Source organism: Emydura macquarii, unplaced genomic scaffold, assembly GCF_026122565.2.
Source record: "Emydura macquarii macquarii isolate MOO-44397 ecotype Brisbane River unplaced genomic scaffold, CSIRO-AGI_Emac_v2 contig_915, whole genome shotgun sequence".
NCBI classification, from domain to species: Eukaryota; Metazoa; Chordata; order Testudines; family Chelidae; genus Emydura; species Emydura macquarii.
In genome coordinates, this window is record NW_027131052.1 from 292,147 (window position 1) to 303,413 (window position 11,267).

At 57.2% G+C, this 11,267-nt stretch overlaps 1 protein-coding gene across 1 annotated transcript in view; it reads left to right on the top strand.

The window, feature by feature from the left end:
• The window catches only part of LOC137149889 (carbonic anhydrase 9-like), a 32,920-nt gene extending 21,653 nt beyond the window's left edge, over positions 1–11,267 (top strand). The window contains exons 3-11 of the mRNA XM_067543512.1: positions 2,286–2,456; positions 4,444–4,586; positions 5,814–5,906; positions 6,422–6,488; positions 7,078–7,235; positions 7,450–7,591; positions 10,120–10,152; positions 10,434–10,527; positions 10,909–11,267. Of these exons, the coding sequence (XP_067399613.1) occupies positions 2,286–2,456; positions 4,444–4,586; positions 5,814–5,906; positions 6,422–6,488; positions 7,078–7,235; positions 7,450–7,591; positions 10,120–10,152; positions 10,434–10,527; positions 10,909–10,975 (968 nt within the window). The 3' untranslated portion in view covers positions 10,976–11,267. The remainder of the gene's footprint in view (positions 1–2,285; positions 2,457–4,443; positions 4,587–5,813; positions 5,907–6,421; positions 6,489–7,077; positions 7,236–7,449; positions 7,592–10,119; positions 10,153–10,433; positions 10,528–10,908) is intronic.

The following is an 11,267-nucleotide window of genomic DNA, read 5'->3' on the forward strand; positions in this document are numbered from 1 at the left end:
AATCATACATATTCAAATTATTTCAGTCAGGATTCACAGACCATCCCTTTGGGAAAAAGGGCCCATTTTTCCTTCAGAATGGCTGCAAGGAAACCAAGAATTCTTTTCTTATAACTCTTTCCACAACTTTCAACTGCAATTCTCTTAACTCTTCTCTTTTCCTTTAAATCACTTTTGCCTCCAATTTACTATATCTTAGCATTGTTATGTCACTCTTTGCTGCCAGAGCTTTTAATATTTCACTGGCAACATGGTTTTGTAATCTGAAACTCTTCATTCCCTTACTCAGAGTGCTGTGTTTTACTGAGCTGATTCTAATGTATTTTATTCATTCTTAAGGTTGCATATTGTTCTTCTAAAACCTGAGCCACCAAGTACTGTCTTTGCAACACAGCTGCCTTAGGTCTATGCTTTGTCCAAAAACAACACAACTTTTTTCACATTCAAAGTGCATCCAAAGTTCCCTCCATCAAAATCTCAGAAAAACAGAAGAGCAAGTGGGGGGAGGGAGGAAGGAAGAGAGAGAGAGCGCGAGAGCAGCAGTAGCAGGGGGAGAAGGAAAGCCTAAGCCAAGAAAAGTAACAACAAAGCTGGAAGTGGGGCTCCATGGGCCAGAGCATCTGAACCCACACCCCAGCCCCTATCCCAGCTTAGTTGACAGTGGCTCTGGTGTCCAGGGGCTGTGCCCAAAGCTTTGCAAAACCTGCTTAAAGGGTGTAAGTTCTTGTACAGAGGGCAGCGCTTCCTGCTTTTCCTGGGGGATATTTCTCGGCTGCGTTTTCTTGAACATTTTCCCCAATAAAACATGAACAACAATTACATTAAAACTTATATATCTCAGCTCCCAGAAGAGCAACCCTTTTTAACTCCTGGTAGAGCAATTTTTAATATCAACTCCTGAAAGAGCAACAACAGCCTCCTATGTCCTTCAGCATCTGTCTGGTTAACCGAGAAAACAAACAAACGCGCATGCAAGAACAAACAAATGTTCAGATTTTTCTCTATATTGCCAACCTTACTAAAGCCGACGGTGTGTACACCAATGTTTACAATAATCGTGGGCTGCTGCTATGCTCCCCCCTTTTTCAATTCTCCTCCAAAATGTTATACTTGTAAAAGAAAAGACTGGCAGGATCTTATTCAGGGGGACAAGGCAATATGCCTCGTTTATTGTACATGTACGAATATCAAAAAGCAGTCACATTCACACACACTTTCATAAAGTTCTGCAAGCTGCTGTGATATAATGACCAGTCCTTCTATGTGTTGCTCAAGCCAGCCTAGTGACCAACTAGGCTGGGCACGAGGAGGGAGCCAGGCCTCTGTCAGACGCGATTCCGATGCTCCAAGATGACAATTGCAGAACGAGACCCAAAGTTTCCATGTTTTTACCCATCTCTTATACTTGCTGCCTCTCATGTCAGTCTATGGGCCTTGCTGTGTCCTGCTGCCTCTGGGTTCAGTACAGTTGTTAATCACCAGCTAATTGAAAGCAGGACGATTCTCTTATTTCTGTGCTTTGTTTGTTCCCAGGGCAGATCCTTCTGTACTTTAGGGTCGTTTATTTGCACGTTAGGGTCATCGATAGCTATTCTTCAGCCTTCAGGGTCAGGCTGGCAGTTGGTGTCTTTACTCCCTTTCTCTTGTCAGAGCAGTTTAGGTTGGTGCACATACATTTCTCACTCACACACAGAAAATTTAGCGAGATATTTTTAGGTTCAATAGTACAAGTGTCAGAAAAGAGCTCACTTCAAGACACTAACAAGATGGAGTCCACTTATGCCACAGTGAACAGTGCTATATCATTATCATAACAGTAAAGGAACCATTTCTCTCTGCCTCTATCTCACTTATACACTAGAATGAAGAATCTACGTCTGATTTGTTTGCATAGCTCCTGGGGAGAGCTCACAAGGGCAGGTCCCGCCTCCTCATCCACCCTTCTCCTCAGACACTCGGGTAAAATTCAGGGGTAGGTGGCCTTGAGTGAGCTGGACTGAGTGCTACTAAATGCACTGCTCTGCACCAGGGGCCGACGGAATGGGAAACAGAATTCCTGTGGCACATGCATTTCAGGAGGGAAGGCGTTTGTAGCTGAGCTGAGCTCCCCAGAGGCCGCTCGTGCACTCAGACGTCTGACATCACCAATCCCACGAGTGCTGCAGGTTCTGCTCGTGGTGCGAGCGTCCCGAGACAAAGCCATCCCTCCTGCGCACATCTCCTTCTCCCCAGCAGGCTCCCTCTCCCAGCAGGCTCACTCACTCATGTCTCTCTTCCCCTCACAGATAAGGCACAGTGGAAGACAGATTTCCCGGACTGCGGTGGTCAAATGCAATCACCCATCAACATTGACACCAATTCCACAATGTACAGCCGTGAGCTGCAGGCCATTGTGCTGTCTGGTTCCAACCTGGACCCCAGCAAGAGGCTCGGCCTGATGAATAATGGGCACACAGGTCAGTGCCATGAACTGAGTTACGTGTGCAGAGCTCACTGGCGTGGCGCTCACGTCACGTGATGCGCAGACGAGACGGGATATTTTGAAACATTTCTCATATACTAGTCCCAGCCTCTCCCAGCAGGGGGCACTGTGTGTGGGGGGGGGAGGGAGGGTGCAGGAGCGCTGGCTGGGGTGGGGGGAGCTTCCAGCCACTCCAGTCCCAGCCTCGGGTGCTGTGCGGGGCGGGTTCAGGAGCGCCAGCTGTGGGGGAGCTCCTGGTTTTACAGTTCCAATGTCCCCCTGCAAGCCAAATAAAGGGGCCAGGACTGGGCAAACTCTGGGCTCACTGTTCTGCCCCTCCCAGTAAAGGTTCCTTTTCACAGCCTTTCATAGATTTCTGGATTCCAAACCAGAAGGGCCCATCGGCTCATCTAGTCTGACCTGCCGGCTAGCACAGGCCATTGAGTAACACCCCATCCCGCCTGCACTGAGTCCAATCACTTGTGTTTGGCTAAAGCAGCTTCCAGAAAGGCAGCCAGGCTTGAAAATGTGAAGGATATGGAGCATCCAGCACTGCTTCGGGCAGTGTGTTCCAGGTGTTAATCACCATTAAAAATCCTTATGAATTTGTGTTTAATTTCTCATTTGAAGTCACGTGGTGTTTAGCTCCCAGCCATTGATTCTTGTTCTGCCTTTCTCTGCTAGATTAAGGCGCCCTTCTTCCCATGAAGTTATTTAGGGCTAAGGTACTTCAGTGAATAAGGGCTTGTGTAGACGGGGACACTCAGGAAAATTGATCTGAATTAGCTTAAAGTACGAATTTAAAGTGGATTTGTTACACTGCATGAAAGTCCTGTGTGGATGCTCTTCTTCAGAATTAGAGTGGCCTTACTTCAGTTTTGTTTAGTGCACTTGAATTCCGGTCACTTTCATTCTGATGCAGAGTGTCCACAGGGGGGTTAATTAATCCACTTTAAAAGTTAGTTTGGATTGAAGTTCCTGAGTGTTGCTGTGCTGTACACACCCTACGGCATAATCAAGTCACCACTCCAGTGCCTTTTGGATTGAACAGACGGAGGTCTCTCAGCATGGGACATTGTCCGTAACACACAGCTCAGTTTTGTAGATCTTGTCTTCACTCTCTCTAATTTTTCAACTTTTTTTAAAATGTGGACCCCAGAACTGGATGCAGGATCCAGAGTCAGTCTCACCAATGCCATGTACAGGGGTAAAAGCACTTCCCTGCGGCTAGTTGTAATCCCCTGTTTATACAGCCAAGGAGCTCATTGGCCCCGTGTGTCACAGTACAGCACTGGGAGCTCCTGTTGAGTTGCTGGTCCACTATGATCTCTAAATCCTTTTCAGAGTCACTGCTTTCCAGGATGTAGTCCCCAGGCTGTAAGAATAGCCTGCTTTCCTTGTGCCGAGGTGTAGAACTTGGCAGTTGGCTGTATTACAGCACGTTGTGTTTGCAGGGGCCCAATTTACCAAGTGATCCAGAGGGTTCTATATGGCTGCTCCATGCACATCCTTCTCTGCCCATCTTTGTGTCAGCCACGGCTTTTAGCAGCAGTGATTTACTGCCAGATCGTTAATGAAGCTGTTGAACAGTGTCGGGCCCTAAACTGATCCCTGCTGCAGACCCTCACTTGAAACGCCCCTGTTCAGAGATGATTCCCCATTGACAGCTGCGTTGTGAGATCTGTCCATGAGCTACGCCTTGTGCTATGTGCGCTGTTGCTACTCTATAGTGCTAAGTTTTGAATGTCCAGTGTTGTTCCGTACTAAGGCCAATGCTGAACGGACTCTCAGTATATCACATCACTGCAATCACCCAAATGCCTCATCTCATCGAGGAATGGAGTCCGGTCTGTGTGATAAGACCTATTGTCCATTAAACCATGTTGAGTAGTTCCCATGAAAGATCTCCCCAGCTGGTGCTAGTGCATGGTTTATAGCACCGCCTTTGATTTATCTACCCATTCACTCCCTCTCTCCCGCAGTTGTCCTTCGGCTGCCTGAGTCTCTGACTATTACCGACGGCTACCCGCAGGAGTACAGAGCGATGCAGCTGCACTTTCACTGGGGCTCCCCGCAGGGGCCTGGCTCAGAACACACCGTGGATGGCCACCGCTACGACGGGGAGGTAAAGATCCATCGTGGCCCTTCCCCTCTTGCCTGCTGCGTCCCAGGTGGGCATCAGTTAGTGGCTGTGGGCACGTCAGTCCCACCCGCTCCAGCTGTCTGCACAGGGTGTGGAAGGGCTGACGCCCTCAGGTCAGTGGCTGCTGCTTGTCCACACTGCAGCCCCATGGGGAGCAGGGTGCCACCCCCCGCGACGTGTGCCAGCCACTATCTCTTCTCTTGGTTCAGCTCCTGTGAGCTCACCGTCCAAGTGCCTGGTGCCCAGCCGCCTGCACCCCATGGCAAGGATTGCCACGGCTAGTGTTAAGCAACTGACAGCAAAGCAGAGTTTGTGGAGGGACGTTGTGCCAGCTGGGGTGAGGGTAGAACGGGCCTGGAGCCAGGCAGGCACTGCGCAGCGGGAGAGGGAGACGCTCTGTGTACAGGATAAACAATCCCTGCTGCTCTGCAGCCAGAGTGGCCTGGGGCTGGCCAGGTGCTAGGACAGGGAGCCCAGCCCCGCCCAGTCCAGGGCCATCACAGCCCCCGGTGTGCCCTGGGTGGGACAAGCTACCCCAGGAGGGGGCAGTGCGGAGCGCTCAGGGCAGGCTGCATTGTGCTTGAGGATGGTTCATCTTTTCCCCAGCGTGCTGGCCTGGTGGGGGAGGCTCCCTGGCATGCGAGGGCTGTGCTGTTCTCTGGCCGTGGGCAGGGGGTGGGGAAGCTCCCTGGGCCCTCGTCCCTGGCACCAGCCCAGGGCAGTGTGGCTCAGCATTACTGGGGCTGTTTAGCGCATACGTAGAGGTGTTTTCCTCCTGTGTCTGGTTCCCACTGCTTCGCTCCCACCTCCCTGTTGTATTCAGCCAGAGCCGCCAGGGCCCAGTGCATCAGGGCGGGCAGGAGTTGGCGCTGGCTGCCCGTGGGGGGCATGCTGCTGTCCCAGCTAACGAGCACCAGGGAGACAACCTTGAGCCCTGATCCAGGTGCAGAAAGTGGGGGGAGGCTGGTGGCAGCAGAGCCTCGTTCGAGGGGGGCTCTTGGGTCAGCCGGGGCTGGCAGCAGCACTGTCAAAGCGCTGCCGCTAAAGTCACCGCGCAATGGTCTGGGCAGCTCGCCTGGTGCCACGTGCGGGGTCTGTCGAGGTGACCAAGCTCCAGTGCTGCTAGTGGAGGGGCCTCAGGGCTGAGGTCACACTCCGGGACTCACCACGGCCTGATGGAGCCTCAGGGGTTCTGTGCTTTGGTTCCAGATCCATGTGGTTTATTACAACCCCAGATACAACAGCATCAAACAGGCGATGACGCAGCCCGATGGCCTAGCTGTGCTGGCAGCTTTCCTGCAGGTGATGCCAATGGGGGCAGTCACTGCGCAAGGTGGGGTGGGGGGCAGTGCCGGGCAGGGATGCTCTGATCGCTGGGCTGGGCATGGCAGGGTAGGCCAGGACGGAGAGAGCAGAGGCAGTTCTCAGGTGGAGGGGAATAAGGGCAGTGGTGGGGCGGGGCGGGGCTGGAAGGGGCGATCTGGGTGGGAGCAGTGCCCTGGTTGCTGGGCTGTGCCATGGCGGAGATGGGAAATGCTCTGCTCCCTGGTCCAGGTGGGGGCAGGGGATGCCCTAATCACTGGTCAGTGATGGGGGTCACTGGGATCGGGGCTGCAGGGCAGTGCTGGGGAATTCCTTGACCCTAGCCAGGTCAGGCAGGGAGCTTGCGGCTTACGCCTTGGGCCCGGGAGAATGATACCAGTCCCGCGTTCAGCGCCACCCTGCCCTGCTATGACCCAGCTGCCTGGGCTCAGCAGGAAGGGACGTGCTGTTCCCGGTTCCTGTGCTCTCCAGTGTGCTGAGTCTCTGTGTTACAGGTGGGGCCAGAGAAGAACACGCACTATCAGCCTCTGCTTGAGCAGCTGCATGAGGTCCAAGAGACAGGTACAGCCCCTGCGTGCCTAATGCCCAGCCTAGGGGCAGTGGGGGCAGCGAGCGAGCCACCTGCGCATGGAGAGGCCCATGCATGCCAGACAGAAGCAGGCAGCTCCTCTGAGCCAGACCGGCACTGAGTGGCCAACTCCGGGAGTCCCTGCTCCACACTTGCATGCCCTGTTTCATCCCCTCGGGACTCATGGGCTCCAGTTCCAATGGCATGGCTTTCGCTAGCGTGTTGGGCTCACCCATTCAGGGCTGTGGAGACTGGCTGTGCCAGGGCAGGGCACTGTGCGTCTGCCTTCCAAGTGCAGCCGTGCAGTTACAGCGCAGCGTCTCCAGCGCTGGCTCCTGGGGCTATGCCGCCAGGGCCGGCTGCTGGACGCCAGAGTTGGATCCCCATGGGCCTGTGCTGCTCTAGAGTGTGCTGTTGCTATGCTCTAGTCCATGGAGCTGCTCTGCTCTAGAATGCGCCGTCTCTCTGCTTTATCCATCAGCTCTAGTCCACGAAGCAGTGCTGCTCTAGAACATGCTTGCTCCGTTCTAGACCATGGAGCTGTACTGCTCTAGAGCACTGGCAGTATATTTTTTCTTCCAGGCGAGGAAACTACTGTTGCTGGATTCAATATCAGAGGATTGCTGCCCTCCAACCTAGACCGCTATTACCGCTACCGTGGCTCTCTGACCACCCCTCCCTGCTACCAGACTGTGAACTGGACTGTCTTCAACCAGACGGTGCTGCTGTCCCAGGAGCAGGTTCGTTGGTGGGGCTGTCTGCAGGTGGCTCTGCCAGGCTGTCATGCTAGGCTGCACGAGCCAGCACCAGCAATGGGCAGGGGAGCCCCATAGACAAGTGGAGAATTCCCGAATCCAGCCCACCTCGCACAAGGGCATTGCTTGCTGAATCCTGGCTGCGTTCCTGAGGCGCCAGTGGGTGGCTTACTGACTCCGTTCAACCCTTCCTCTCCAGCTCTCAGTGCTCGAGACCACTCTGCAGGGAGAGGACGATGAGGTTCTGCAGAACAACTTCCGGCTGCCACAGCCTCTGCACGGACGGGGAGTCCTGGCGAGTTTCCAGGCAGCGGTCAGCCCGAGGCGGGTCCCACTACCCGGTAAGGAGCAGTGAATGGGGCTAGGCTGTTCTCTCTTGCATGCCATTGTGACACAGCCCGGCCCGGCAGGGGGCAGAACCAGAACTCTTGTGCCCCAGGAAAGAATGCCTCACTGTGAGCTCACGCCATCGAGCGCTTGGGCCACAGCTATGCAATGGGCCTCACTTCCAGCCTGACCTGCGGGGCCCCGCTCTGTCCTGGCCTCACAGCTGACTCCAGCACTAGCACAAAAGGAATGTATTTAAAGTTGGAACGAATGGTCCCAGCAAGTTGTTTGCAGGGATCCAGGAGTTCGGCTGCTTCCCTGAGTGTCCCCAGTCCTGCTAGCTAAAGCCAGGATGGAGCAGCTCTCCTGAGACCCCCCAGAACACACCTCCTGGGGTACCGTGCGGCTCCCCGTCTGGGCCTGGCTGAGCCCAGCAGGGCGAGCAGTACCTCTGAAAGGGCTTGGACAGTTCAGCTTCTTTGAGCCCTTCCCTGGGATGCCTCCTGCCCCCTGCCCCGTCTCAGGTGAGTTTGTTGATCTGCCTGAACCACCAGTGGTCTAGGAAAGCCGGTCTCGCTGCCTCGCCCAGAGACAAAACCACCCTGTGCACGACCCAGCAGGTGTGTGTGTGCACTGGGCGATGATAGGCTGTGATACCGCGCGCTGGGTCAATATTTGCCTGGCAGAGCCCCATAATGTGTCTCAAAGGCCCAGTTACCAGCTGTAGCGTGGGCAACTGACCCCCCCCACCAAGCTACATGTGCCGTTGGATGTGCTGGAGCCCTGGCCCAGGGGGGGGCGGAGGTGCTGGCAAACCGCAGTCACTAATACGGACCTTATAACACACCTCGTGCCGGCGAGGGTGGGTTTAGGAGAGGCAGTGCAGGTGCTCTGGAAAGAGGGGTTCGACGCGACGGGCTCAGCAAGCCCCTGGGCTGTCGCACCCGCTGCTGCCCAGTGTGAAGGAGGAGCCAGACTCGGAGGAGAGGAATGTGTCCCTGATTCTGCCCCGCCGGTGCCTGGGTGGGCCCATCTGCATCTGCACAGCCCTACCACTGCGCTGTGCAGGCAGCGAGGAGGGGATATAATCTCCTGTCATCTGGGGCACCATGAACCCACCCGTGGAGTCCGGCCAGGCCTGCTGCCCCAACCTGGGCCACGCTGAGCCCTTCTGTATCCCGTCAGCAGGGCTGCTCTCCCCAGTACCTCCCACGCAGCCGCATGTGCACCCGCCACGCCAGGTGCGCTGTGCCAGGACTGCGGGAGGGAGGGAGGGAGGGTGACAGGCTGACAGGGTTGCTCCTCCGCTAGCGTCCCAAACATTAACGCAGGGCGTGGGGGCAGGAAGGTGCCCCAGCGGGGGCAGAGGAGGCACCAGTTCCACTGGGAAGAGGCTGGCACCACGATGAGCAACAATGCCAGCTTCATTGCTGTGCCCGTGGCCTGCCTGGGACCACGTGAGCCTCTAGCTTTGGGTGGCTGTGGGCATGGAAGTGGCTGCAGGCCCTGGGTGCCCGACTCCCTGCCCTGCCGGGAGCGAGGCCAGGCCGCACGTGAGAACAGGCAACCTGGACGAGCTCTGGCTTTCCCTGCATTGGAAATTGGTGGGTGCGTTCACAAACCAGCTAAGCAGGAGGAAGAAATGGTGCAGAAGCCAAGCCCCAGGGAGCGGCCAGCAGCACTCAGCAAGCCGCTGAGCCATGCTGAGGGCCCTGTGAGCTGGGATGGAAGCAGCGCATTGCTGGAGTGGGGCAATCGCTGCTCTGCAGAGGACGGAGCAGCCTCCGAGTTGTTTTCCCAAACCCAAATAAAAGGGGCTGAGGGGAGGGGCGGTTTTCTGCTTGTGCGGCCCCTTGCTGCAGGGCAGGCAGCCCCTTTCACCCTCCCCTCCCCCGGCATGGGCCCGGGCGCCTGCTCACACTGTTGCATCTGTTTCAGGGGCTGGCTGCTCACCATGTGCAGGGAAGAGCTGGGCCCAAACCCCAAGGGTGGGAGGGAGGCAAAGGAATCCCAGGCATCCCCTTAAACACAGCATGTGGCATGCGTGCCCCAGGGTTAGCTGCCAGGCAAGGGCAGAGCCTGCCGGGGCGGGGTGTTGGTACCTGCTGCCCTACGGCGCATTATGCCTGGGGAGGGGCTCCAGGCCCACGGGCTGACGTGGGTTTACAGCCTGGCTGATGAGAGGTTGGCTGTGCCCAGGAAGGAGACCGGTCGCTGCCCCTAGGGGGACAGGAGGAGAGCACCAGGTGGGGGTGCAGGTTTCCTGACTGCACGCTGGGCTAGGATGGGGGGGCTCGGCTGCACACTGGGATGGGGGGAGTGGGGGGCTACACAGCGGGATGTGTGGTGGGTGGGTGGGGATGCCGAGTGGGGTAGGGGACGTGGTGGCACAGAGAGCTGCAGGGTAGGGGTAGGGGTAGGGGCAGGGCAGCTGTGCATGGGCCGTGGGGCGGTGGTTTCTTGTTCAGGGTGGGGGTGCGGGGTTAGGGATGGGGGAGGGAACCCTGCCCAGCCTCACCTGCTTTCTCTGTCTCATGTTTAGATTCAGAACAGCTGGGCTCCTCGCTGCACACAGGTGAGCGCTCCCGGCTGGGAAGCCCTGGCCTCCCCTCCCATTCCCTGCCCCACGGCCACAGCCTCCCCCAGCTGGGACTATCTGCCACCTCCCCCCCGACCCTGCCGTGCCTGGCCTCACCCCACCATGCCGTGGCACGCCAGCCCTGCACAGGGGCCAGCTGGCTGCCCCCGCTCCTGCCCCCCCAGGGAGCATCGCCCGGCTCCGTCCCTCTCTTCCAGGGCTTGGTGTCTCTGGCCCCTCGGCTGTGGCCCTCACCCCCCTCTCTCCTGTGTCTTCAGGGGACGTGCTGGCCATTCTCTTTGGGATCCTTTTCGCCGTCACGGCTCTGGCCTTCCTCATCTACATCTACAAGCAGCGGAGCCAGAGCAGGAGGTGAGAGCTGGGGGCACCACGAGCGCTCAACTGCCCCAATTCTCTGCATGCAGGAGCCCCCCCCCCCCCCCGCTGTGCCCAGCAAAGCACCCTCTCCCTTCCCCGTCCGGAAAGCCCACCCACTTGAGCGGTGTCCCTCCAGCCCTGCTGGATCCACCCTCCCTGTCCCCGCCATGCTGGGTGTGTGCAGCTCCATGGGCAGGAGCTGGCTCTGCGTGGAGGCAGAGTGCTCACAGGCGGCTGGGGAAAGGACGCGGGGTGAAGCCCGCCCACCCCGCTGCGGAAGGGGGGTGCGAGGGAGCTGCAGGGGAGCATTCCCTTCTCAGCTCCTCCCAGGATGCCCCGACCCTCTAATGCCCCCGTCTTCTCCCTTCCCTCCAGGCCGGACTCTCACACCAAGCCCAACGTCATCTACACGGCAGCCACCCCCGAGGAGAACATGGGGTAGGCTCGGCCCTGCTGCCCCACGAGGGGCTCTCCTGTGCCATGGAGCCCAGCGCATGCACCCTGCCGCCAGCCTGCCGGAGCCTCCCACCCAGCTGTGGCCAGCCCAGCACGCCTCCCTCCCTGCCCATGGGGCAGAGCAGGGGGGGGCCCCTGCTCTGGGGCCTCATGGCCTGGCGCGCTGTGACCTGCACTCAGGGCTCAGCAGAGGTGTTCAGCCAGGGGCCGAACTCTGCCTCTTTCACAGAGTATTTTTAAAGACAAGAAATAAAATTTCAGAAGCCGTTGCTACGTCA